This window comes from Aspergillus alliaceus, assembly GCF_009176365.1.
Source record: "Aspergillus alliaceus strain CBS 536.65 unplaced genomic scaffold BDW43scaffold_7, whole genome shotgun sequence".
NCBI lineage: Eukaryota > Fungi > Ascomycota > Eurotiomycetes > Eurotiales > Aspergillaceae > Aspergillus > Aspergillus alliaceus.
In genome coordinates, this window is record NW_022474690.1 from 466,182 (window position 1) to 492,640 (window position 26,459).

Sequence of the window (26,459 nt, forward strand, 5' to 3'; positions counted from 1 at the left end):
ATGGGGTGTGGATTCTTTACTGAAGAAGGAAATTAAAAGAAAAATCCCCAACAACGGCTCCATGACACGAATTGTCAATTTACCTTCGGCGGGGAACTCCGACTCGATCCGTTTCTACTGCGCCACAGGAACAACATCTATCATCTTCGCCTTTTCTTTTTTCCCTCACATTGTACAAGTGGGAACTCATCGGCAGATGCGGGCCTAGACAACCAATGGATAATCCGTTATTGGACAGGGTTGTGTTCGGTTGATCACAGCATAATGGGCTGGCCGTTATTTTCGACGGCCGGCAACAGCCGCTGAGTTCTTTTTGCAAATGTCCCCACCAGAGAGGTATAGTATGTACTATACCATCCTACGGGCTGTCATACCCAATGATTAATGGTTAGTTCCTTGGTAACGTTGCCATTTGATCATGGTCAGCTAATCGAACTTAGAATTTTTTTTTTTTTTTATTTCCTCTGTTCTTCGAAAAGAGGTACAGAGTTTGAAAAAAAAAAAAAAAAAAAAAAAAAACGGCTCAGGGCGCGGGTACTACGGAAATGCCGCCGGCCCCCCATAGGTTGCGTTCTTTAGGACCCGAATCGGATCGACAAGTCTCCCCGAGCATCGGCGATACGCTTCACGAGGTACCTACATACTATTACAACCCTGGTAGTAGTAGTAGTAGAGTAGTAACATACTAGTGTGGCACCACGGATAACGGAGAGAAAAGAAAGAGAGAAAAGAAAGAGACAAAATATGGCAAAGAGAAAAAGAAAAATAGAGAAAGAGTGAGAGACAGACACAAGAGACGAGCGACTAATTTAGCCCACAGGATTAGCAGTGCTCACTAGCGGTTCCTTTGTTCCACCGTACTCCATAAGCAGTTTCTAGCGTGTATCCGCATGCAGGGAGCCATGGAGCTGAGAGGTGGCGATCTAAATTACTGGTCAATCCAGGTAGGATGATGTTACGCTCATCTATCGTTGCCGTTATCATCAGAATTATGACTAGTATCGACCGATTCTCTCCCTCCAAGGCCTGCCAAATCCCGAGCTCCCTGTTCAGAAGGAAGTCTAGAGTTGACTTCACCGCTACAGCACTACTAGTTAAACCACATTACATGTCAATTGAACAATGCTGGATCTTCCAGAAAATGGCTACTGCAACTTATTCGGCCCCATGCAAATGGTCTATGCCGATGGTTGACCGCTTCTCCCTCACGCCATCCAATTGTTGGAGAGGAGATTGCAGCCGTTGGCTTCTATTATTGCTGGTCGGTACTATTACCCTTCTGAACCAGCCTAATTTCGTGAAGTCTAAGATGAATGGTGATTCTCCTTTTCCCATGTGGAGACTTTTTTTCCCCCTTCTACTTCCTCTTCTACGTTTCTTATTTTCTTTTGAGAATAATGATAATAATAAACAAGTAAAAAAAAATAAAAATCTTTTAGCTTTTTTGTCTTTTTGCCTTTCTGTGGCCGGAATCCTGTTGGACTCTAGAAGTCATTATTTTCTAAACGGCATCTCAGGGGCTATGTTGTCATCCTCCAACGCTTTACATATATTATCTCTTGATCAAGGCGATTGATTGATCGACCTGGCCCACTTGGCAGCTCCAGGCTTTCCCTACTTTCTGGCTGCTTTAATTTTCTAGCCCTTCTATGGCCAATCCCCGTTTCTGAAGCCTAACCTGGATTCCGGGAGACCCAGTGGTTTGGAACAGATCAGCCCCCTTCTACGTTTCTTTTCTTTTGAGGCGCCACTCCCCGGCATGTACAGCTCGTTCAGACGCGAAAGCTACTACAGGCATTAGCACAACGTCCATCTACTTAGTTGCCCTCGTTAGTTGAACGTGGCAAAACTGCAGAATCAGCTAGTTGGGGGTTTGGAGAGGATAAGTAAGGACCACGAGGGGAAAAAAAAAAATTAAATACAATCAAACACCGAAGAAGAAAACGCAGGCGAATACTGGAGTCTGGTGCATTGAAGAAAAGCGAGAGAGAGAGAGAGAGAGAAAGAGAGAGGAAAAAAAAAAAAAGGGCCCGGACCCTCATTTCCCACTACTGTCTGTCTGTTCCAGATATCCCCTCATTATCTACCTAAGAGGAATCAGTCAGCCTGCTGTGGCTGTCGTGACCCGCTTCTTGGATCTTGTTCTCTATTACCACAACCGTATTTATATATTCGTTCTGGCATTATCCTATCCCACATCACGCCAGATTTTGCCCCCACTTCTTGTTTGGCACATCCTTGTACATCTTCAGGATCCCGATTCTCTAGGTCTTAGACTGGTGGCGCTTGTTTCGGAAGTCATTCAGCTGCTTGTACGCCGTGACGGCCCAACTAGAGAAAGTAACGGAAGGAATAAGAAGGTATGGACCACCAGGTGCCCAATACTTGGGGAAGCTATCATTTGTCGTTTTGCTGAAAGATATTTCTCCTGATCAGTGTATAGATTGAGTCATTGAGTCACCGCCTGAGGCATCTTCGTATATCCGGAGACTGGTCGCATGACTGGGGTTCCACTCCTGGGTGCGATGGACGGGTCGATGTGTGCAGCGTCCATGCCTGGACAGTCGAGCTATCCATCTCTCTTTCAGCCAAGCGCGGAGATCCCTCCATTCTTCGTCACATACCGTTGGTGGGAGGATGAAGCAACCACCGTCCTTTGGGCCTTCGATGTGGACGACATCAAGCGAGTGATCCAGTACGGTCTTTATCGGGACGAGAACCTGCCTCGTAATTCTCTGCAGAGTCGGAATGCATCGGCTGTGGACAACTTCCTTCTCACTCTTATCCAACCCACAGAGGGGGCCTTTATCGCCAACCTAGCGTTTATTCAGAAGGTTGAAGAGGTTATCCGCCGATGCAAAACCAACGGTCCTTCCCTCGTTGCTTGGAGTTGGTTCCCACCACAAGTGAACCGTGACTTGGATCCGGCTGCGCTTGCGGACGCCATCGATGCCGAAAGCCACCTGCACTTCACTCGGATTCCCTTCGAAGACCTGGTCCGTTACTCTTTAGGATATCCTGCGGTCTCTGTCGAGTGGTTCTTACAGCAGCATACCGCGCTGTACATTCATTTACTGAATTACTTCAATACATTTCCAGAAGAGATGGTGAGGTATGCTGAAGTTGAACAAGTATGTGTTCAGACTACCTTTGCGTGCTATTTAGGGCTTCGCATCTGATGGCTAATGTGACCGTGAAGCATCTTCGAAACCGCAGCCCATTCGCTCACCGCGTCTTGCTTCATTGCCTGCTCACCCTGCAATCGGGAGGAAAGTATGAGATACCGAGCACAGCACCCGGCTTCGAATTTATAGCCGGCCCGATTCAAGCTCTGTTCAAGGACCTCCCTCCCAGTCTGACGTCGATATTGAAAGTGCTGTGTGTTCTGAAAGTCCGCTTCCAACGGCACTATGTGCACGCCCGAACGATGGACTGGATTCAGCCCTTTAATATCGACTTCTCCCTCTACGAAGACTTGACCGGATCGACATCGGCGGCGGATTTCGCCCGCACGATAACGACTGTAGATGAGCGCAGTTTCTCCGCGCTGACGCCGCAGCAGGTTATGGCGGAGGATGCCGTGGTTAAGCGACTGCTGACCGGGTGGGAGTCGCTCAGTATCGACGTATGGGAATGCTGCACTGCGCTGCCGGACATGATACCTTATATTCAAGATTGTGTACGGGTAAGAGTTAATTTTTTTTTCCTTCCGATTTATTCCGACGGGTCTTCGGTTTGGCTAACTGAGCTGCTTGAGGCTCTCCTTGTTCTTCGGAACTACCATTCCTTCTCTGCCATCGTCAACGGACTCCGAAAATATAGCATCACCGACTCAATCTTTAACAGCAACTGTGCCGCTAGCGTGACGCCTGTAAACCCGGTTGTTCCACCAGATTTGTTGTTCCTCGTCGTGCCCTATCAGAATTACGCCGCCTACCGACAACAGTTCCAGTCATCGCCCGGCATTCCCTGTCTGATTCCCCATATCAGAGAATACCAACAGCACGGACAGCCAGCCTTACTACAAATGTTCCAGAGGATGCAAACCGCTATGCGGTGATTGAGCCCACTTGTGCTGGACACACGGCGTCTGTTCTTGGATATAATGGCGCAGCTTTGAAGAGGGTATGAAGCGGATATGGGATGGATTTGCATTTCGCATGAAGGGTGTACGGGAGTTGTAATAAATTGGCGCTGGATTTCAGGATCCTTTTTTTTCCCCCTTTGGTCATGCATTAGTATTTCATTCCTTTCTCAGCGATAATCCGTGGAACAATATCTTGAAGTTGTTCCTGGGCATGTACTCCATTGGAGTAGTACATCTTTTCACTTTCTCGGGGAATACGTTTGTGTGTCAAGGTCTAATTATCATTCCAGTAAACCAGTACTGAGAGAAAACTAAATAACAAAGAAATAAATAAGACAATTCTTCATCACTACCAAAAACATTTCATCAACCCACTTCTAAGTTCACCGGACATATAACAACAACCAACAACAACAACAACAAAAACCAACAACCCCTATCAATGTTCACACCCATCCCACCAATTCCTCACCTCACCACCTCAATCCCTCTTCTTCGACCTCTCCCCGGCTCTCGCCTCCCCGAAAACCCCCAACAAAAACAAAACCCGATTCACCAGCATAAAAACCGTCATCCCCACATTCCCCCAGGTAAGCACATTCTGCCACGCCCAGGGATCCACGAATGTCGCCCACCCCAGACCACGGTAAGTGGCGTAGAGATGATTAACGTCGCTGAAGCAGTAGGCCATGACATACCTGCGGAGGACCTTGGGATTATCGGCGCTGTAAAGGACAAGGAAGCTGATGAGGCCGAGCACGGCGTAGATATTGCCGAGTTGGCCGGCTAGGACTACGCTGCTGGGGTGGATGGATTCCGGGGGTGGGACGTTGGGCGTGGAGTCCACGATGAATTTGTTAATGTCCATTAGGGGGAAGATGTAACCGCCGAAGCTGGTGTGGGTTTAGTTATTAGTTACTAGTTTCTTAAGGGTGATATGAATGTACATACCAGGATAAGGGCTCGAAGAGGGCGAAGAGGAAGTGTGGCCAGGGAGGGAAGCGGGCGGACATGATGATTGGTCTTTGGATTTTCTTTGTCTTTTTTTCTTTTTTAAAAATACAGGGGGGTTATGGTTATGGATGGATTCAAAGGGGGATCTTTGCTTGCTAGCTTTGTTTGTAAAGGAGGGTTGACGCTAACAAGGGAAGTAAGGAAGTAAGTACCAAAGGTATCGGCTGGGGACAACACAAAGAGAAAATAAAAGAGGAGGGGAAAAAAAGGACCCAATGGTAGTGGAAAAGCTTATGTGCTGGCTACCAAATTCTAGGAAGATTGATTCACAGGGATTGAAGATAACATTTGCCGGGAGGCTGGCAAACGAACTTCCTCTTTGGGAAAATTCTGGAGAATCCAACGTGGGGGCCATGCTGACTCATCCGTGCACGTGCCACCCAAGAAAACCAGATCTGGATTTACTTTTGACTAGTACGGGGCTGACTGAATCTTGAATTAATTCTAACTCCGGTCCCCCCTCCCGCAGTCCACCTTGTATTAAATCGATCATCCCAACTTCTATGGGTCCGATATGTATCAAGTCGTCGACGCAAAATGGCCTGTATGATTAATTCCGATCTCTCTGCGGTGCTCAATAACCATATGTGACGCATACCCCTCTCATGGCCGGATCGCAAATGATGGATTCCAATGGCACCTTTACCCGGTCTTTCGATGAATCTCTGATCCGCGAACTACCCCAGCTACAAAGCTTTCGCATCGCTCCTCTCCGCCAACCTGTCTCTTCCCGCATCCTGAGCGTCCCGTCGCCACTTGAACCGAATGCGAGTGGGGCTCGGGAGCGAAGCTCCATCTCCAAACCCAACAATACAGCTGGAGTACTACCAGGCCGCAATGACTCCTCCAGTAGGGTCACGGAGAGCGTCAACACGGCACGGGCAAAGAAGAACGATTATGCCGCGGATTCCCTCTCGAGCCTGCAACTCCCTCCCAAGCCTATATTACCGGAATTTGTCAACCTGCGCGCCCTGGAACGGTTTCCTTACTCCTCATTCGACGATGACTCCCATGCACGGAAACGCCGACGCATGGACGTGCAAGCGGATTCTTTCCAAGAACATCTGCAGCTACCCATTCCGCAGGCACATAAAGAACCACGTCCACCCCCGTTCGGGCCTTTTGCCATTCTTAATGGTCTAAATGAGCCTCCCCCCAATGCCGCCCTCCTCCCCCCAATTGAAGCCGGCTCCATAACTCAGCTTCTGACCAAACCCTCGCGTGATGCTTCCTTTGTGGAACCTGCATTGTTGACTACCAACACCGTTATGGAGAGCCAAAGTGGCGAGAAGAGGGAGGGCAGGATCCACGAGATTCTCGATTCCCCTGTTGGTGAGAAGGCTGTGGATGGCGATCAGGCTAATGTAGAGAGTGGTCTGTTCGACGATGCAACCCTCGGTCAGCTCGGACATGAGAAATGTGATTCTCAGACGGACAAAGAGGCCCTACCTCCCGCGGAAGAGAACGTGCCGCTGTCCCCGAAGACTAGAGGTCGTTCCCGCAAGAATCTCCGTAAATGGACGGAGGAGGAGACGACCGCTCTGCTGCGTGGCGTGGTCAAGTGTGGGATTGGCAATTGGACCGCTATTCTGGCGCAACCAGAACTCAAGTTCAACAAGCGGAGCGCTTCAAACCTAAAGGACAGGTATGGCATTGGCTGGCCCCCCCGTTGAGAATAAATGGACTGACAGAAGACTAGATTTCGTGTCTGCTGTCCTTGGGCGTATCGGTAGGTTTATATTGTATATTGTCTTACCTAGCTTTGCCTTCTAATCGTTCGAAGGGCTGCCGACCCTAATGAGGCTACAAAGAAACTTCGGGATACCCTGGCCGATGCACTCTCGCGGGCCGAAACAGAGGGTTCCGACGGCACCCCGGGGAAGATCCGCCTTCCACACCCGTGGCCTGCCTCCGAGACACCTTCTGGTGGGATTTCTGCTGGAAGCTCACAGGAGTCTCTCTCATCTAGCAGCACCCCGACCGAAGAAACCGAGCCTAAAATCTCGAATTCTCAGGCCAAACAAGGCTCCGCAAAAACTGGGCCTACCCTTTCTAGCAAATCCAAATCCACCCTGGCATCCCTTGGCATCCCAGAGCCTCATTTCACCATGAAATCTCGCCGCCGCTCCCGGCGTCCATTCACGGTCGCTGAAGATGAAGCATTGTTGAAGGGCTATGCGGTGCACGGTTTCCAGTGGACACTAATCCAACAGGACAAGCGATTGAACCTTGGTCATCGTAGAGCCACCGATCTGCGGGACCGGTTTAGGACCAAATTCCCGCACGCGTACCGTGACGGTGGTTCAGTCAGTGGTAACTCATTCAACCAGCCCGATGAGTCTGGCTCGAAAGATGGCAAAGACCAGGCGTCCGGTAGCAAGCGGAACGTGCAGCCGTCCAAGCATCCTCCTAGCGGCCAAAATGCCAAGTCAGATAACTCTGAGCAGTCCACATTAGGACCTATTGATCCTGTCCCCTCCCCTCCTGCCCCACCACAGGGGCTGCCGCTCGAGAGCTCGGCGGGAGCTCCTACGACAGCCGTTTTCCCGTTCCCGTTGGATGAGAATCCCGCCAATGCACCAGTCGTGGACGCATCTTGGGCAGATAACACACTTGCACCAATGGTTTGGGACGAGTTAGCCTAACTACGAAGCAAACCTTTCTACCTTCTCATACTCTCTTATTCTTCATTGCTAACCGTATCTCAGCGTAGCTGAAGGAGTATCCCGGGTTTCCATCTTAGGTTTCCTTCGTGTAAATCTTTTTCAGGGTTTTCCTTTACATTTTAATCATTTGTTGTCAGCATATCCACTCCACGGGACAGGCGCGGCCATCTGTGGCTCAGTAATGTTCACTACAGGTGGTAACGGTACAAGCACACGCACACGTACTCACCTTTCAGGCCTTCAACTTCTGACTCCTTTCTCATTTCCGGGAATGTATTCTTTGACTACTCACACACAATCGATACTCTCTGTACACAGCGAAAAATTATTAAAATCCCAGATCCCAACAAGACATCGCGGATGTAATCGTCATCTAAACCGTGATAACCTACAGGGTCAGAAGATGCGAACGAAATAGATATTAAAAATGCCCTGTTCGCCTGTCGAAAACAAGAAGAATAAAGCTTCAACAAGAACGCTATTTTGCGTGGGAATTCCGCCAAGACAGACAGACAAGGTAACCGTAAGCGATGCAAAAAGACAAGAAAGGGGAAGACATAGTCATCGTAAACCACCGAGTTCCACAATGCATCCACAGAAGAAGAAATACGAAAGAGAGAGAGAGAGAGAGAGAGACTAAACCCCTAGCACAATCAAACCAAAATCAGCCCTCACCCAACAACAGACAACTCACATCCCCAAATAACACCCCTACCCTACCCTACCCTACCTTACCAAGCATTCCGGTCCCAGTTCGGATCTAGGCACCACCACCAAGTTAACACCAAACACCAAAAAATTAAAAACTGGGGAGACAAACCCTGTATAAAGCTCGCCAATACCTTACTCCCCGTCTGCAGGAGCGGGTGCCCGGCAACAATCTGCAAAAACCGCTGCAACCCTTCCCTGCGATGCTCGATGACGTCGTCACTGAACCGATTCGTAAACACCTTCCCGGGCAGAGGCGGAATAGTGACCCGCGTACTCTCACGCTCGAGGATATCGCGAAAGTATTCGAAGTCGGAGTAGCGGCGGCGCACGACGGAGTGCTTCAGTTTGAAGGCGGGGATATTGGTGCGGCAGACGATCTCGTACGAGGTGTACATGTTCCGGGATGTGCCATGCGTTTGGGGGTTTCGGACCTAGGGGATTCGTATATTATATTAATTGGTTGGTCTGGGGGTTTATTTCTTTTTATTTTTCTTTTTAGACTATGGAGGAGTCGGGTTGGGGGTAGGTTGTAGTATGCGATGGGTGATTTGGATTTATGACGATTGAGCGAGTGTGTGTGTGTATGGTAGTGATCGAGGGGGAAAGGGGAACGAACGCACCTCGATTTCGAGGAAGTTCTCCGGTGGACCGTATATTTCATCGAAGGTCTGCTGTCGCGACTCTGGGACGGCTTGCATTGTGTCGGGGATATCGTGTGAAGGCTGGGTGGGAACGAGGTGTTGAAACAAGGTGGGGAGGAGAACCGCGGGGAAGCTTGAGCCGCCGGACGACGAGGGGTGGAGGACGATTTTCTTGGTGAAGGTTCGGAGTCGGTGGAGAATCAGGGGGTGGGTTTTATATACGGTTGCCGATCACTCGTTCGGGGCGTGGTGAGGGAGAGACGCAGGGAATGGCAGGTGGCTTTAAAGAGAGAGGGAATTTTGGTATGACGACGACTGATAAACTGATTAAATTAAATAGCGCCGTATCGTTTTTTGGTATGCTTACCAGATTTGTTCCGTTCCGCTGTCATGCTAGGTCATGTGACCTACATCTTATACTAGTATACTATTTGTTCAGGTGATTGATTCTCTTGGTGAAGATTATTCGAGATAATTCTGTACTCGTTTTAAAAAATGATGAATATTGTGGAATTTGAATGGGAAGAAACTAGGCTTGATCTCGAGAATGGTTATGCACCACACAGTAACCCTAACCTACTCCATAGTTTATACGTCCAATTGCCTTCTTCATCCGCAACAGAATGATATTCCTCACCTAGTTTGTTATCCTAGACTTACCCATCAAAGTGATCCATGATTATCGTAAATGAATTGAATGAAAAACCATCACAGTTGTGGTGTGGTATATCAGTGACTACTGCACAGCCCATATGAATACCATTCCGCATATCAGCGCATGGATACATTCAACATGGATGAAATATTCATCTCCTCTCGTAGGTGAAGTGGAAAACTCTGCTGTATAAAAAGCTTCTTTAGATCAGACAAATAGGATACTCTTCTCTCATCTTTCCCCAATGACTCCTCTACTCGGCGATAAGCAGAAGCCAAACCCTAACATATCCGCCTGGTTCTGCTCAGTTTCATTGTCTCGAGGGAGGCATATAAAATCCCTCCTCTTCCTCTTCTTCCCCTATTCCTCTTCTTCTCCTCTTGCTTTTCTTTCCCTCTGACCTTTGACCAATACCGCAACCTGCTGCAGCTGTTGTCGGTGTTGAAAGAAGGGCTTATCACAGAGTGTGATTTATCTAGTTTCTACTGCACGTGAACGAAAAGGTCATCAATCATTACAGCAGGCTGGCTATCCCCACAGAGGCACTTCCATCAATAATCTCATGAAAGGCCATATGAAGAGCAGCGATCTGGTGATCTGGTTGGCCATGATGTAAAGGACGTTGGGCAAGTTGACCATATGAGATATGGGCTTAATCATGTCTCCGAGGCAAGAGAAAAATGGCCTCGAACGACGTGCACTTGGAACGCGGTTTATTGCAAACAGAAGAATTCGGCCAGATAAAAGCGGGCATGAGGGCGAGTGGACTGTTCTCAAGGAGACAGCAGAGAATCATACCCGATCAGGGTATAGTTGATACTAACGGGAACATCTATGCCCTAGACAAAGATCGTGAGTAGACGAGCACCTTGAAAGACGACGTCAAAGGAAAAAAAAAAAAAAAACCAAACAGAGCCGAGGTCTTAAGCTTCAAAAGCGTATCAGCCCTCTCTATGACTTCTCAGATGACCAGTCGAGTTCCAGCTAACTTGGTGCTCGGCCAGTCTCCATCCCTTTGGTACTGATGAGAGATTCACCCACCGTGTTACTGCGTTGATGTACATGTCAAGTCAGCTGCATATAATTATACAGGCGGAACGATGGCCGGGGATCTATGTCACTGTGGTTAGGGGAGTACGATCTTCACAGTGCTATCCAATTCGATAATGGATATCCTCTGCGTCATATGTTGGGTAGGTTGAATTTTGAATTTCGAATTTCGAATTTCGAATTCTAATGTAAGTGTCAAGGGCTAATTGCAGGTTATTTGAAGCAATCAGATAGAAATATGGGGTAAAATCCACGTATGAACAAGCAATATTTTCAAAGCAGGACTTAAAGGGGGAAATCAGACATTGTTCTGGAGCTTGAGGGTATACCACCTCACAAATGTGATGTTAATCGGCCTCAGCCTACGAACAAGCATTCTTCCTGAAGAGGACGCAACTACACCGAGCATTTACTGAAACGGCAAAGTCTCGAGTACCGCAGCCTAGAAGGTACGATGAGATCGCATAGATTTCGAGTATCGCCGTTTGTGTCCCATACTATTTGTTATCTCAACCAGATGTGGAATGGCAATGGCAAAGTGAGGGTAACGGGGGCTGTAGCTGTCCTGACCTAGGCAGTGCCCACAAATAATGAGTCCGACCTTCGCCACTGGTTAATGTTAAAGTGATGACTATAGCACTGCTAGGCATGACAGCAAAGCACAGAGCAACAGCCTGGAAATACGACTTTGATAGCAACGGGAATATCGAAAATAACAGATTGCCCGGTCCTCCCGTCGTTGCAAAATATAATTTTAAGTACTGACATTTTGTGTACAAAGGCTATTATGCACTTTGGGGTCAACATATCGGCGCGACCAAGCCGTGGTTGATAAACCAATACCCAGGAGGGCACTGGCGGAAAATCATGTTGAAATTGGCACTCTCCAATATCTTCCAGGCTTATGTCCCGGCATGCTTGGGACTGTTCTCTACAACGATATTCATTTGACACCCAAACTGACCGCCCTTTTCTGGGAGTTGTGAAAGATTCTTGATAGAATGAATGTTGATCTCTATCATATGATAAAAGGCGTATACTTGATCGACGGTGGATATCACGCCTTGGCTAGCCCTGTCCGTCTGGCTCTTCGAGTACTGGATGGGTTTATGGGCCAGTTCCTATAAAATTGACTCGATTAGTCTCGCTACACTGACGGACCACTCTAAGGAACTGGAGCCGTCAAGTGAGAATGTGGTGCCAGGAGATAGACAGACTATCCTACAGCATTCAGCAACTTGTTCTTCTGGCTACCCACTAGGAATACTCTGGATCTGCAAACGGGGCTTGGGAAAAAACATGGCCCCGATCTCGGAATTAATCTACAATACTCTAGAGAGAAAAGGTATTTGCCATTACAAGTAAAGCACGCCACATAACCCGTGTCGCTTCTGTCCGACCTCATTAGGTGCAGGCGCTGTCAAAGGAGACAACGCGTCTCATGAAGAGTACATGTATTAGCGATGCCATAGATGTCGCTCAACATTGTGCTGAGTATCCGAATGCCCCAATCTGGTTTGAAGTTTTTAAATTTTCCAAAGACATTCTCGACTTTAATAACTAAACAGATGAAGACTGCATGGTGGTGGAAGACCTTGAACAGTTGAACATCAGGGAAACAGCGAATTGGAGAATTGCGAGTTTTAAGACAATGAGATAGTAGATACTAGGAAACCAGATAAGAAAGAAAGAAAAAAAGGGCTTGATACCTGTGATAGAGCATGGTTCTTCCCCGGACGACGTCTTTAGTCAAGTATTATAGTACCGACCAACAAATGTTGCCTAGACTTGGACTTGGTATTGACAACTTTACTTTCTACTATGAGGGAATACAGACCTAGAGGGGACTAGCAAGCTGCAGCAGGTGCCTATCAACACCTAAGTGGCCACTGGACAACGACGAGTACTACGAGCCGCTTGGCAAATATAGACAGCATCGCCCTCGATATGGGGGTATACAAGGTGTCTCATATAAATCGAGCACATACACCTTTGTCGACTTATTGGAGTGAGTGGCTTGACTCCGTTGGTGACAGTAGATTCCACTAGTTGTCTTAGTCGGACTCCAAACAAGCGTCGGTTATAATCAGGCAAAATATGTGGTCAAAGAGCTATTGGATAAGACGCCCATCCGCCTATCTATAATCGAAAAAAGAAAGAATATGACCCAGAGAGAAAAGTGAATATCCTATCTACATCTGCTATCGAATCGCATGGATTACAGTGATTCATATTGCGCGCTCCGCCACCACTCTATGGCTATAAAATGGGATAAGAGAACTTGAATGCTCGAAGGGGATACTGCCGGATAAACCAGTAACTCCTGAATACATGAGTCTTTCAAATCCAGCATATCTCCAAGACAACAATGGCAAAAGGTTTAGCATCTTCTTGGTTGGAGGTCAGTTTGTGTCCTCCGCAAATGAAGCAGGACTTAGCTACCGTTCTCGTAGTAGGAATACCTGGAAAACTTGTGAGTGGCGCAAAGATCATCTATCAACCCTTCATGGTCCGAAGTACAATCACCCCATCATCAATAACGACCTCACCGTAGTCACAAATCATCAAAGTGAGGTTGAAGAAAGTGGGTGCTCTATCTCTTGATGTTTCCAAGGAAGCGCTGACGTGAGTGAAAAGTCGCCTCATACAAGCAAAGTGGAGGGAGTCGGTCATAGCAGCAGAAGGGGGTTGAAAGATTGGGCAACCGAAAGAGTGGATAACCGGGTCGTACGCTTTATTATCGAACGAGAGAAGCAGCACGTTGTGGCTCAATCTCCTACCAACGACGAACATACCCTCGAATACTTTGATGAGATCCTCTAGCCTCGCGACTTAGAACTAGAGCGCATTGAGCACCTTGTTTTGGAGGACGCAAGTAGCGAATATAAACGGGTTAGCCGACTCAGAGCCACCAACGAAGCCGGGGGATGAGGAAATTGATGCTATACTGAGTTAGTCGTATAAGTTCGGTAATAAACGGCACAACCGTGGAGTGTCTAGGAATTGTTATCTTTTTTGGTTATTTTGAAGTTATTCAGGAGCATCCTCTCCAGTTATCTAGTACTCAGATGCGTCCATTTTTCGAGGGGCCCCACCAGTCTAGATGATACACACACATACACATAGTCCTTACAGAATAGTGGCATAGACAGTTCACTCTAATTGGATACTTCTACGGGAGCTGTCCAATGTTGGTTTGTTGTCATCCGGGCTCTGTAGCTCCGACGACACGCTGTCAACCCATTGCTCGATCGCAGGACGTTCAATGTCGTCCATTCGCAAATAGATGATTGACAATTATTTAATGTTGAGAGTTGTGGTCGTGAGCTGAATTATATTGATAGAATTGACGGTGGGGAGACATGACCATAGAGGGTCCACCATTACTTGATTGAGAGATTTAGTTTTTTATAAAAGAATTATGGATTGCTAGGGATACGATTTAGGCCTTGAAAGGCTGGAGTCTCGTCAAGACGTTAGGGGCTAGCGCGGCACTTAAATATTGTTCAATTTAAGTTATAATCCATAGAGTAAGAAAATCAGTCAAATAGCCCTAAAATCTCTAGTACAACTCCCACTAATCAAACTATCACCTCCTTCGCCTCAGGCTTACAAAAGCCCTAAATCATACTCGTGCGCATGCTCATATACCCATGTTCCCAGAAATCCGATCCCACAAACTCACTATCTCCAGGATACATTTCTTCTTCCCACGGCTCAACCCCAGGATCATCGTATACCTCCTCGTTATATCTATGACCTGGACCCGGGTATCCCATGTCTCGCATAGTTATGCCCCGGACCAAAGAAATCCAGAGAGGTCTCTTGCTTCGGCTTGAACTCATTCTTCATTCTCGCCTTCTTCATAGTTTTATTGTACTTCTTCGGCGGACCGGAGTTCTTCCTACCCCCCCTTATCCTTCCTGATCCTCGCCCTAGCCGTCTGCATCGAAGTCGAATGTCTCGCTGTATTCATCGTACCCGTCCCTCCGCACCGTTTAAGGTTAGCAGTAACATCCACACCCTTCCCAGAACCCATCCCCTTCCCCATATCCCGCAGCTTGTCAAGTTTAAACCCCTCCCTCTCCCTCAACTCCCACTCCCTCCTTATCTCCCCATCAAGACTTTTTATCCACCCCGGAACAACAAATTCATCCCGGTTCAACTTATCCAAAAGCCTCATGGCGACCGTACCCTTATTCCCCATCGGCTGTAGCCCATAATGAGTGAGCTGGGCTCTGTACCAGTGGGCCGGGGGAGCATGGAGTGAGGTGTTGTGCGAGGGGGAGGTGAAGAACGCGCGGAGTTCGGGGATAGTGGAGCGGCGATGGGGGGTTGTTGTTCCGGCAGGGGTGGTGTAGAGTTCGTGGTTGGTGTAGGAGAAGAAGTTGTTTCGGGTTATTGTTATTGGGGGGGTTCATGTTCTCTATAAGGGTTTTTTTTTTAAAAAAAGGGTTGGGAGTTGTTGGATTGTGTCTGGTTTTTTTATGTAGGGGTTGATATATGTGATGGGAGGGGGTATACAGAACTATGGTTATTATGAGGTATGTTCCCGGATATAGATTCAATGGACATTCATTATAATCTCACTATTGAAATGGAGAGAAAGATATTCAATATCCCGGATAAGGCTGAACAGTCATAGCCATACAGTTATGTCCTCCGTGCTTGACTGGAAACAAGCAGTGGGAGCATCAGAGAACACATCATGTCAGGATAGATCAGGACAATGTGTAAGCAGGTAGAAAAGAAGCATTCGATTTGTCTAATACACCATAAGAAGAGCTGAAATCCCGCGTGAAAGTAACAACCAATTTCCCGTTAAACCGTTAGAATAAACAATCGATGAAGTAGCATTAAAAGCGAACCCCAAGGCGAAAAGAATGAATGATAGGACACTTAGATGGTAAAACATGTGGTACAGAAAAATAACGATTCCTCAATTTCCAGATATCGCCGAGGGAACAAACCATGAATTAAGCAAGGATATCGCAAGAGTCTTTTTCTTTTTTTTTTCCCTTTCTTTACTCTTGTCGGCTGCGCTTGGCGCCATGAGGATTCCACGATCCATCACCTCCAACCCCTTGGTTAGGAGGGAAGAAGTTTTGATTGAAAGCCGGATTAGGGCCTTGGAAACCGCCTTTACCTAGCGAAAACACCCGTGGTCAGGACACAAAGAAGAGATCGACCTCACCCGCAACGACACGTACCTTGCATAGCCATGTTTCCTCCCATTCCGCCCATCATCGGGTTCATTCCACCAGCCATCGGATTCATACCCATACCACCCATGGGGTTCATATTCGGCATGCCCATCATGTTGGGGGCCATATTACCACCTCCACGGCCGCCGCGCATGCCCCCGGGTCCACCGCGCATGCCACCCATCATGCCTCCACGGTTGTTGAAGCCATAATTTTGCATACCTCCTCCCATTGGATTCCCACCGAACCCTGCAGCCATCGGGTTTTGGAAGCCCATTGGGTTCTGGAAGTTCCGATTGTTGAAACCTCCCATGTTATTATTCATACCACCCCGGTTATTGAACCCGCCGCCGCGACCACCACGGAAGCCACCGCCCATGTTGTTCATTCCGAAATTCATGTTCTGTGCGGGCGAGTTGAAGCCACCCGACATCGTCCGGGCCTGGTTATCCTTTCGCATCGGCGCATCCTTTGGCAGCGTACGGAAGGGGTTCGGTTGAGGGTTGGTATAGTTAACAGAGTACTTTCGCCCTGATGAACCTGTGATGCTGAAGGACTCGATCTTGTGTTTGGTGGCACTCGCGGCCTGGGGTGTAGTGAATTCAACAAAAGCTTGCCTGGTAGTGCAAAACATTTAGCAGTGCCAGAGGCCCAAGATTCGTTTTATGCGTTACGTACCCTTTACTCTTGCCATTCACCTTGTGCTCGCTGAACGTTACATCTTTCAGTTCATCCTCACAATCGGCCTGACGGACCCAGCCGCGAATGTCATCATCGGTGGTCCACCAGTACAGATCGGAGATAAGCAAAGCAGGTGTGGCATCCGGATCCGACGGGCGGTCATCAAGTTCCTTGCGTTTTACGCCTTGCTGGGGAGTTGCCGTCTCTTTCGCCGCTTGCTGCTGCGGGTCTGAATGTGTTACGTGTTCCCCGTTGGGCTCTGTGGCTTCGGCATTGCCCTGCCTCGCCTTGGTATCTGCAGCGCCATCGGCGTGGGCAGGACCGCCATTCTGAGTATGCACTGGGGCGTCTAGGATGAGCTCGGTGTCATCATGCTTAATCTCATCCTCTGCACCTTGTTCGTTGGCGTTATATCCACCACCATCTCCGTAGATGTCAATATCGAAATTATCATCTTCAGTAGCCATGGCGTTAAGATAACAATCGGAAGCTCAAGGCAAAATTTTGATTGCTTGGATAGTGAAATATACAGTCCTTTGTTTCTTTTCTCAGTTTCGTGGAATCAATGGAAGTACATGTCTGCAGACATAGACCGTCAATTAGCACGGAAGTTGCCATCGCTTGGAGGTGAAACGTCGCTGCACGAGTTCTCCCAAGAAGTAGGGAGGTAACACTGGGTCACCTGTATAGCCAATGCCGACATCCATTTTGCAACGTCTTTTTTTTTCAACACAACAGGGGCAAGTGCAGTATAGACAGAGACAAAAAGAAAAGGATAGAAGAAGAAGAAAAAAAAAAGGCTCGAAGGTACGTACAATCCGAAGCGACAACAGCTTCAAAAAGGAACAAAGTCTTCACCAGTCCGTAACTCTGATAGTACAGAGCGTAACTTCTTGTGTTCAGGATTCCAAGTACAGGTAAGATAAGTGTGGCAAGATTTTCTTCAGCGTAAAAAAAAAGTATAGAAAAAGAGATGGAGATGGAAGTAATTCCACAGCAGATGCGGGCGCTGAATGTTTTAAAAAGTTCTGCTGCCACAGCCCAGGCAGAGAGTGCGCTTTTCGCTAGAGGACAGAACTGATACAATCCTCCTCCCGCCGGGAGTACACAAGAGACGAAAGGAGCAATCAACAATACAGCGCTGTCAGTTATAGGTCAGTTAAGAGGTTCCCGAGAACAGTGATGTTGCCGGGAAGGACGGAGGGACTTGCGCCCAGATAATATCCCCTGAATTGGAGTCTGTCAGCGCTCGGGGTGGAAGAAGGTGTGAGAAGTTAGCGGAAGGGATGGGAGAGAGAGATGGGGGGTTGGGGAGGTTGGTTTGGATATGGTAAAGGGAAACAGTTGGTAGGCGAAACAATCCCTTGGGGGGCAATAAGACGTGTCCGAAGAAGGACGTGCCGAAGTGGAGCGCGCAAGAAAGAGAAGGGAAGGCGAGAGCTTGCCGCATCTCAAAGGAGCTGCCGCGAGTGGAGCCCAGCCCTCGGGAACGGGTCAACTATTTATTCCGGACCCCAGAAGGCCAACTCTCCTGTTGCGCGACTGATGATCTGTCGATTATCACTCCAGATCGCCTCTTCAATTCTCCCTCTTTTTCCTCTCCTTCTTTCTACCTTCTTGTCCTTTCTTTGGTTTCTCATACCCACTCCTTTCCTTCCTCTCTGCTTAGTTAATTTACCACCTGCCACAATGTCCGACACATTCCAAGAACTTGCCGACATCCCCAAGGACTTCCTCCGTGAAGGCACACTCTTCGTGCGCAGATGCACCAAGCGTACGCCACATCTACAATCGTTTTGACTCTCTTTGACCGAAATCTAACTCATCGGTACACAGCCGACAAGCGCGAATTCATCAAGATCAGCCAGGCCGTCGGCATGGGCTTCCTTATCATGGTACGAAGCCCTCTACCCATATGCTCCGCGCAATATCTTCTTCAGTGAATATCAGTTCTAACTAGAAGGATAGGGTGCAATTGGCTACTTTATCAAATTAAGTAAGTCGGTCGCATTCACCATCTCTCCTGGGGAGAGGGACACAAGCTCCTACGGGCGAAAGTGTAGGTGATAGTCGATTGATCGCTAACATTGCCTTTCCTCCAGTACACATTCCTGTCAATAACATCCTCGTCGGTGGCGCATAAGCTAGGAGCGACCATATATCAACACACTCAACAACCGATTACCTTAACCTGATGTGGGGGGTTGGATTCTGCATAAAGAAAGTAAAAGGAGGAGAGAGAATCCGTCCACGCTTGTATCCGATACCCGTTACTCTTACCGCGCTAAAACAAAATATGTTTCTTAAGCTCAATTTTTAACTTCATGACATACCGTCATTGCGAGATGGAGCGGGAAATCTTGCTGCATGGAAGATTGTAGCGATGGCTTTGATTCTGTATAAATAGCGTTTTCTGAGGAATACCTTGAGAGGTTTATCTGATTCTTTGATCCTGCTGTTGACCCGCCGGAGTAAGAATAAATTTCAGTCCCTTCAGTCTCGATAGAATTTCGGTGTATCAAAATGCTACGCTCGCACGCATTTTTGGCTCTCAAAGCAGGCCATTCTAATCCGAAAAAGGGGGGGGGGAAAGAAATAAAAAAGAAACAGACGAAGAAAAGGAAACCGAAACACGCTGTCTTATATAAATCACCATATCTCATATGCGTAGTTGTCGTCTAGCGGTGTTCTCCGATAAACGGGTCGGCTTCGAAGGCGATGGACCGTCTCCTTGAACTGGTCGTACTCGCGCACGGAGTTCAGCCGGCAATCGTAATTCTTGGAGACCGGTGGGGTCCCCTCGTCCTCCGCGGCACCATTGTTCCAGGAATGTAACGTGCAGGTGCCAGTCGACAAGCCCCAGCCGTTCCATGACGTTGCTGCAAAACATCGTTAGAGGCGTTCACGGGTGAGTCGTCGGTGATCAGACTTACCAGCTAGTACAGGAGCATTGGGATGCCAACTTGCATCCCGGACACACGTTTGCCATGTCAACTCACCGGCGTGGCTGTTGAAATCATACGCACTATTGGCCATTTCGGGGAACTGCGGACGAGTGTCCACTGTCGCTTGGCCTACATCAATGGTTCCAGCAAAGGTTGCATCCAAGTTGTATACATAGACCTTGCCGTCTTCGCTTCCGGTATACACGTATCTAGAATTCGTGCTATCCGGTGGCGAGAAATGGCACCGTATCAGAGTCTTGAGGACCCGGTGGCCACGGAATGTGACAACGGAGCAATCATGCGGATGCGCCTGGTAGTAGTTTTCGGGATATGGCTCGAACCGGTAATCGAAGCCGCTGGTAAAATCTTGGGCTTCGATTGTATCGAATTTCGCAGTGGTCATCATCTTTCTCAGGTCCCAGAGCTTCATATTCTGATCCTTGCCATTCGAGAGGACGTATCGGCCATCACCCTTGCTGTCAACGTATGTCAATCCTTCCGTGTGTCCGATGAACACACCAGCTTCACGCCCGTCGCCCATCGAGCGCCTGTCCCACACTCGGAGCGTACTATCGTCGGAGCCGGAATATAGAATATGAGGGGAAGATTTGTCGCCAAAGCAGACAGCGTTCACGTCATCCTCATGGTTGCGTAGGCGTAAAACTGATTGCCGGGTTTCGAGGTCATACACAATAACCGAGTTATCCGACGTGCCAGCTACTATTTCACGACCGTCTCCTGAAAATCGCACTGACCAGATCTGTTGCAGTTGGGTTAGAAAGGCAAGAGGACTTGAGCATAGCGATAAGAACATACACCAAATTGTCTCCCAGTAGACGAGGTAAGGTCCAACACAGACGGCTCCGAGGTATCCAGTGGATCTGTAGGAGCAAGACAAACAAGGCTCCGTATCGAGGTGTATGCTAAGAATCTGTTGTCAGGACTCAAAGTGGCATCGGTTATAGTCCACTGGCCAAAAGGATAGTCGACAGTTTTGTAGTACTTCCACTCGTAAGGGTTTGATGTATCGTACATCCTAACCCTGAAGTCCTGGGAGCAGCAAAAGAAAAAGTTGCCATCATCGGAGAACTGCCCCGAGTAGCATCGTGAGTCGTAGTGGATGATCTTGTCGGCAACTGAGCCAGGTATAAGGCCCTATATGGTTTGGGAATGTCAGCGTTGATCACCTCTAGTCTAGTTGAGCACCCACTTGAGATATCGACTGCACCTCCTTCCTTGGGCCTCCCGGCAGATCAATACCTAATTCCCGCCACATGGTCCTCGTTGCAAGCGTTCTTCTCCTCTTTTTTAACTCATCCGTAAAGTAGAAATTGCTTCCAAAGTCGCCGGAAGCCATCAGCTTCGCCCCTTCTTCACTGGGGACTGCGGGCGCCGGATCACCTCTACCTCGCCGAGCTCGTCTCCTAAACCCAAAGAAGCCAGCAAGCTCCTCATCCTCTTCATCCTCGTCGTCCATAGGCCCACCCGCCCGACCACCATAATGGAGGACATGTCGCAGGCCATTTGATGCTAGTAGATTCAACAAGCGGGCGGCAGAAACTGCTAGCGATCAGTGATCAGTAGCCATAACCAACAAAAACACCAGATGACTGATATAGTGAATACCCCGGGAGTGTCTACCGCCGCCTTGGCCCACCGCTTCTCCAGGCTGGTCCTCACTTCCGTCGTCCATAGAGAATTCAATATGTATATTGCCTAGATGTAATTCGGGATCTACTCGAGTGGATAGTCGAGGTGGTTTCAGTACATAAGCCATATCACTAGAGACGGGGAACAACTATACCCAAATAATTTAAATGAACCCCATAAAAGCCGTCTTCATCGTTTTCAGGGATATCGTCACGCGGATGGGGTGGATCTTCTGAGTTCTCTGAAATTTCCGTCTCAGGCTCATAATCCATATCATCTTCATCCTCTTCGAGCCATTCTCTCGCGGGATGCCATATAGCGGGCGAATCTCTCTGAGACGGTGACTCGGGTCGGTTACGGCTAGCGGGAGGAGAGTTGGAGGAACTCATAGTCGAGGTGTGGACTGGGAGGGGTTAGGGCTGGGCTAAGGTTTAGCAAAGATCATATCAATCCAAAGGGCCTTAACCAGCTTCCAATGGTGAGAGGTAGCGACAACAAGCGTCAATCGGCAGTTGACCTCCGAATGGGATTGTCTTATCGATACGGTTATGTCATCCCGGGTGGTCTCCGCTTTTTTGCTTTGGATTTAAAATGCCCTTTTAACTCCTATCCCCGAAGACAGGTCAAGTAAAAAAAGATCTTCATTGAACATTCAACTGGCTAAGCAAAATCGAATAACGAAGTTATTCGGACATGGTATCGTAACTGCAGTGGATATCATCGCATATAATCCGTTCCCCCCATCCATCCAAATCCCATTAGTATCCGTGTAAATATACCACATCGTCTCATCAATCGTCTTGGTGACATGGATGTAAACCCGAAATTAAGCAAAGTATACAAGAAAAGGCCGAAGAGAAGGAAAGGTCGTAGTCATCATTTATACTGTAAGGCAATGGTCGTAGACGAGTAAATGGTATATTCACCACAAGCTGTGGCAAAGTAAGCAAATGAATCATCATACAACTGACTTGATAATGAAGCTGACGCACCTGAGTTTTCTAAATTCAGAGATTTGTCGTTCAATCACTGTCGGGCTAGCAGGAGATTCCAGGTAGCTCATCAAGACGTCCACAAACATGGATACCTTCGGCCATATCTCTTCCTCAGCTTTATGCATCGATGTTGCAAGTATTTTAGAGTCAACATTGTCCACCTCACTTGTAGTGAAAGCGCCAATTGCTTCTCGAAGCCATTGGGGCAAGAAATGCGGTTTATGGACTGTAACATCCGTTTGTTCAGACTCTGTATTGGGGTCAGTCAAGCTTCCGTCTTCCAACTGCTTCGAGTCTGGAAACGTGTTGGCGACGGATGCTTGCAATACAAGGATCTCAATAATGGCTTGAAGCTTTCTGCGCAACATAGAACGCCTCCTGCGCGCCAACTGATCTGCGGCTGAAGAGGCCACATCTCGTGGACGTGCCCAGAGCTGCAAAGACTGCACATCTTCAACCTCGCAAGTTGGATGGTAGGAAGTGGAATCGGCTTCTGTTCTAACTTCCAAAGTTGCAGGCTCAGGTTTGGTTCCTGTGAGATCACGCTTAATATTCAATTTGTAACATCGAACGAGTTAAGGAAGGGAGCCGGACACGTACCATACAAGGATAAGACGCCTGTTGCATATGGCTTGGCTAGCACAGTCTCGATTTGATAACTGTTGAAAGAAGGGGTATTCAACTGAGTTGCAAAGAACCCCTTGGGGATCTTTGAAAGGCATGGAATGGTATCAGGAGTCAGTGCTGCTTTTTGAGAGTTCGGCCCAAATGCAGCGTATGGGTCGCCAATACAGGTCAAGGTGCTATATAACATTTCATAGCATTCGAGCTTATTGGCCTGCGGTAATCGCAAAACTGGAGTTATAGTTGTGGAACGAGATTGCAAAACACGGACTCCAAAGACACATGGAGAAGTCTTGGCTAGATTCTCGGGGCCAGTGGCGCTGATGGTGGATTGCTCCGAAACATAAATTGCATGTCGTCTGTCGGTACTTGTCATAACCGAGACGGTTTGAGATGTCTGATTAAACGAAGTGTATGGGGGCGTATCCTTCGCCGGGGCTGTGCAGCGATTAGCGGTCCAACATGGAGTATCCTTGGCCTTGAAAGCCTGGGACGCTTGATCTAATGCCCAAGCGATCCTTCCAACTGAGCAATTCCGGTCTGAAGCCCCGTTGCAAGCCAAGTCGTAGTATTGGTCATAATCTTCCAGATCGTGGGGTGCTTCGTGCTGCTGGCTAACCTTATCAGCACAGAGATGGCATCTCTCCACGGCACCCTTCTGTAGCTGACACTTAGCACAGCTACCAACGATATGGCCGCATGATTTGCATTTCTTCGGGGGTGGGCTGTGAGGCTCAGGTGCGGGTTGTTTTGGAAGTGTTTTGTGGATTTGGCTTTGACATGGTTTCACCTCAGTCAGGCTGTTCTTGCTGGAAGCTGCTGCGCCAGGCGGGCCCATTGGGTTGTTTGATCTCCACTCGCTGTATGAGGATAAATCATCTGCTGATTCAATACTTTGGGGACTCATGTCGATGTTCGAATCGAGAGGCTGGTGATGATCCGCAAGATTGTTTGGTCTTAGTTGGTTGGTCTCGTTACTTTTCTTTCCTAAGCGAGAAGAGAGCAATCCAGTGTCCGAAGAAATATGGTTTACATGGGGGATTGGGCCAAGGGGGGATGATAGCCTCTGCCCGACCAACTGAGCGAAGTTGCTCCCCCCGGAATAGCTGTTTCCATAGTAATAGGATCCAAGTCCAGGATAGAAATCACCTCCGCCAGCAGAGCTGCCTCCACCTCCGTTTGGAAACTGGGGTCCCTGTCCACCAAATGGGTGTCCGGGAGCATGGTGGCCATTGAAGCCAGCCCCACCACTCCCGCTATCATCACTGTTTCTCCGGCTCTGGCTTGCGCTAGTGCCGGAGCTACCATTCTGTAAGCGGCAGTGCTCGGAGACGCAGTCGAAGTAAGCCTCCCAGCACTGCACCTGCTTGTTGCAAGAGGGAAAGGGGCAGGTTCTTGGTGGGCTTATTACAACGCGCCTGATGTCGCTCCGTCTGAGACTCGCTGGTGCTGGGTGTCTTTGCCTAAAGTGTTCATGAACCTTGTCCCTTCTAAAACTCACCCATTCACAGAGAGGGCAATGAAATTTGTACCGCGGAGCGTGGAGAGTAGAGACATGTCGCCGAAAGCACCCCCTAGTGCTGTATGTTTTCCTTTTGTAAGATGCACAAAGCCGACAAATATACCTTTCTTTGTCGCTGTTAGCACTGTTGGTGCTGTTGGGGGAATGTATCTCAGAATCAATCTCATCCTGGATTAGGGTCTCCAGCGAATTGTAATTGCTTTTCACAAGATATCTCATTTCGAACAGTTGAGAAGGGGAAACCTTCGTGACGCTGTTCCGAATAGTTGATCGGAGCCGGTCCAGGTCCGCTTTAACCTTGTCGAGGTAGTCCGGAGGGGACACGCTCGGTGGACAATAAAGATGGGGTATGGGTTGAGCACCTGCTCTGAAAGGTCCCTCCGTGGGAGACTCATATCCGAGGCCGTTAGGCAATGTAGGCGATAAGTCGTTGACCGCCGCCCCAATCGGATTGCTGGACATATCCTCCAAGCGGAAGTCTGTGTCAATCTCGGGGAGGGTGGCACCTCCAGGAAGGAGGTCTGCACTCATGGTGCTGGAGAGCGACAAGGGGGATGGGGCCGACGACTGGTAATTGGACTTTAAAACAATGTTAGTACCTCAACATGGATACGGCATAACCCTATACGCGGGACTTACCGTAGGCATTAAGTGGCCGCCATCCTCGGACACGGCATAGTCTGGTCGACAGAATTGAAGAATATACAATGCAACGTTCTCGTCGTGCGGAGGATCCATGTTGGTATTAGTTGATACAGCTATAGGAGGAAGAGGACAAAGCAAGAGAAGACAATGTAAGTTTGCACGAAGCTAAAGCAGAAGAAAGAAACGAGTGAGGGAAGGAATGAAAGGCTTTGGGGCTGAAGCCGACGAAGAGAAGTTGGCCAATACCAACGGTACTAAAGTACCGTCTGACAGTACGAGGTCTAGACCAGAGAGTCTCAAAGAAAATGGAATCTCTGCTGGCGATTGCGGTGGAGTCCAGTGGGAAGAAAGGGAAAGTAGAGGGGTGGAATAACGGCCGGAGACTCAGCTTTATACCTAGGTCGTTAATAGGTATGTGCCCGCCAGGGTAAAATGTTCAACGTTGACTCTAGCTCCATTGAGCCAACCAGTTGAAAGGTATTATTCCCTAGGTGATGGTCGAGGGCAACGCCCTCGGTGATTGGGGACCATTGCCCTATTAAACAGATTCGTACAGGCACACCGACACAAGTTAATATACTAGACCTTGGGTTTCCGAGTGGGTTTGATGGATCTAAACAGCGAACGGAGAGTAGTAAGATAACTCACCCAAATCCCAGCCATGCCGATACAGGAAGAGTACCTGGAATCTATAGCACATGCCCCAAATAGGGTAAAGTGGCTGCCTGAGGGAACGCAGGCAAACAAACTTTCTATCCATATATTGGTCAGCTTTTGTATTTTATTGATTTGTAGTTGGGGCGTTTTTCAAGGTATTCCTGTTCTTTGGCGGTAATTTGATTCTGCGCTATTGAATCAACACAGTAAAATAAAAAAGGGTAAAAAAAAAAAAAAAAAAGAAAAAAGAAAAAAGAGAGGAAAAGAGCAATGCAACGGGATCCATGAGTGTCTCAGTACTGTTGTACATGCACATACATCGAGTGGACCCGAGGATCATCGCCCCATTTCCTCCCCGTTGCCGTACATGGGTGGGGAACTACTGTTTAGTACGGTATAGAAGTTCCCTCGGCAGTCAATCATTACCGTCAGTCATGTATGACATTGCCTCTCCGCACTCAGAAGGAAATGCGCACATTCTGTAAGAGTATGTATGAGTAGGTATGTACAGTATGTTACGATGCGGCTCTGTCCATCACAGTCACACTTGCAGTCAAAGTTTTCATAACCTGGTCCGTGATGCACGGAGGTCAACACCTACAGAGTACAATTATTCCTACTCTATATGAAACAGATTCAACACTTGATCCTTCGCCACCCCCTCCTTTGGGCAGTCATGCCGTTTGCGCTCAAGAACGGTCAGCAATCGGAA

General features: G+C 48.3%; 9 protein-coding genes across 9 annotated transcripts; 3 read left to right on the forward strand and 6 right to left on the reverse strand.

The window, feature by feature from the left end:
* Positions 1-514: 514 nt before the first annotated feature.
* Positions 515-1,024, reverse strand: BDW43DRAFT_266365 (uncharacterized protein). Its single transcript, XM_032040864.1, has one exon. It carries the CDS (start codon positions 982-984, stop codon positions 823-825), a length of 162 nt encoding a protein of 53 aa, XP_031903715.1. The 5' UTR covers positions 985-1,024; the 3' UTR covers positions 515-822.
* A 1,474-nt stretch (positions 1,025-2,498) lies between these two features.
* Positions 2,499-4,060, forward strand: BDW43DRAFT_297902 (uncharacterized protein; the record flags this gene model as incomplete). Its single annotated transcript, XM_032044469.1, has 3 exons — positions 2,499-3,131; positions 3,200-3,685; positions 3,758-4,060. 3 exons carry the CDS (start codon positions 2,499-2,501, stop codon positions 4,058-4,060), a joined length of 1,422 nt encoding a protein of 473 aa, XP_031903716.1.
* A 337-nt stretch (positions 4,061-4,397) lies between these two features.
* Positions 4,398-5,345, reverse strand: BDW43DRAFT_227241 (uncharacterized protein). Its single transcript, XM_032039475.1, has 2 exons — positions 5,039-5,345; positions 4,398-4,980 (listed from the first exon to the last, which is right to left on the reverse strand). Exons 1-2 carry the CDS (start codon positions 5,098-5,100, stop codon positions 4,569-4,571), a joined length of 474 nt encoding a protein of 157 aa, XP_031903717.1. The 5' UTR covers positions 5,101-5,345; the 3' UTR covers positions 4,398-4,568.
* A 213-nt stretch (positions 5,346-5,558) lies between these two features.
* BDW43DRAFT_227260 (telomere repeat binding factor family protein) lies at positions 5,559-7,847 on the forward strand. The gene is made up of 3 exons (XM_032039476.1): positions 5,559-6,746; positions 6,801-6,830; positions 6,885-7,847. Exons 1-3 carry the CDS (start codon positions 5,707-5,709, stop codon positions 7,744-7,746), a joined length of 1,932 nt encoding a protein of 643 aa, XP_031903718.1. The 5' UTR covers positions 5,559-5,706; the 3' UTR covers positions 7,747-7,847.
* A 651-nt stretch (positions 7,848-8,498) lies between these two features.
* BDW43DRAFT_307896 (sorting nexin-3) lies at positions 8,499-9,176 on the reverse strand (the record flags this gene model as incomplete). Its single annotated transcript, XM_032046342.1, has 3 exons — positions 8,499-8,527; positions 8,588-8,909; positions 9,099-9,176. 3 exons carry the CDS (start codon positions 9,174-9,176, stop codon positions 8,499-8,501), a joined length of 429 nt encoding a protein of 142 aa, XP_031903719.1.
* Positions 9,177-15,848: 6,672 nt separating this feature from the next.
* Positions 15,849-17,176, reverse strand: BDW43DRAFT_307897 (uncharacterized protein; the record flags this gene model as incomplete). The annotated part of the gene is made up of 3 exons (XM_032046343.1): positions 15,849-15,970; positions 16,035-16,645; positions 16,707-17,176. 3 exons carry the CDS (start codon positions 17,174-17,176, stop codon positions 15,849-15,851), a joined length of 1,203 nt encoding a protein of 400 aa, XP_031903720.1.
* A 1,222-nt stretch (positions 17,177-18,398) lies between these two features.
* Positions 18,399-18,852, forward strand: BDW43DRAFT_297907 (translocon subunit SSS1; the record flags this gene model as incomplete). The annotated part of the gene is made up of 4 exons (XM_032044470.1): positions 18,399-18,483; positions 18,546-18,604; positions 18,678-18,705; positions 18,812-18,852. The coding sequence occupies 4 exons, from the start codon at positions 18,399-18,401 to the stop codon at positions 18,850-18,852; spliced, it is 213 nt and encodes a 70-aa protein (XP_031903721.1).
* An 81-nt stretch (positions 18,853-18,933) lies between these two features.
* On the reverse strand, positions 18,934-21,254 carry BDW43DRAFT_227376 (WD40 repeat domain-containing protein). Its single transcript, XM_032039478.1, has 4 exons — positions 20,865-21,254; positions 20,471-20,809; positions 19,643-20,414; positions 18,934-19,588 (listed from the first exon to the last, which is right to left on the reverse strand). Exons 1-4 carry the CDS (start codon positions 21,129-21,131, stop codon positions 19,359-19,361), a joined length of 1,608 nt encoding a protein of 535 aa, XP_031903722.1. The 5' UTR covers positions 21,132-21,254; the 3' UTR covers positions 18,934-19,358.
* A 705-nt stretch (positions 21,255-21,959) lies between these two features.
* BDW43DRAFT_227345 (putative C2H2 zinc finger domain protein) lies at positions 21,960-25,467 on the reverse strand. The gene is made up of 4 exons (XM_032039477.1): positions 25,085-25,467; positions 22,900-25,024; positions 22,297-22,831; positions 21,960-22,236 (listed from the first exon to the last, which is right to left on the reverse strand). Exons 1-4 carry the CDS (start codon positions 25,181-25,183, stop codon positions 22,227-22,229), a joined length of 2,769 nt encoding a protein of 922 aa, XP_031903723.1. The 5' UTR covers positions 25,184-25,467; the 3' UTR covers positions 21,960-22,226.
* Positions 25,468-26,459: the final 992 nt, after the last annotated feature.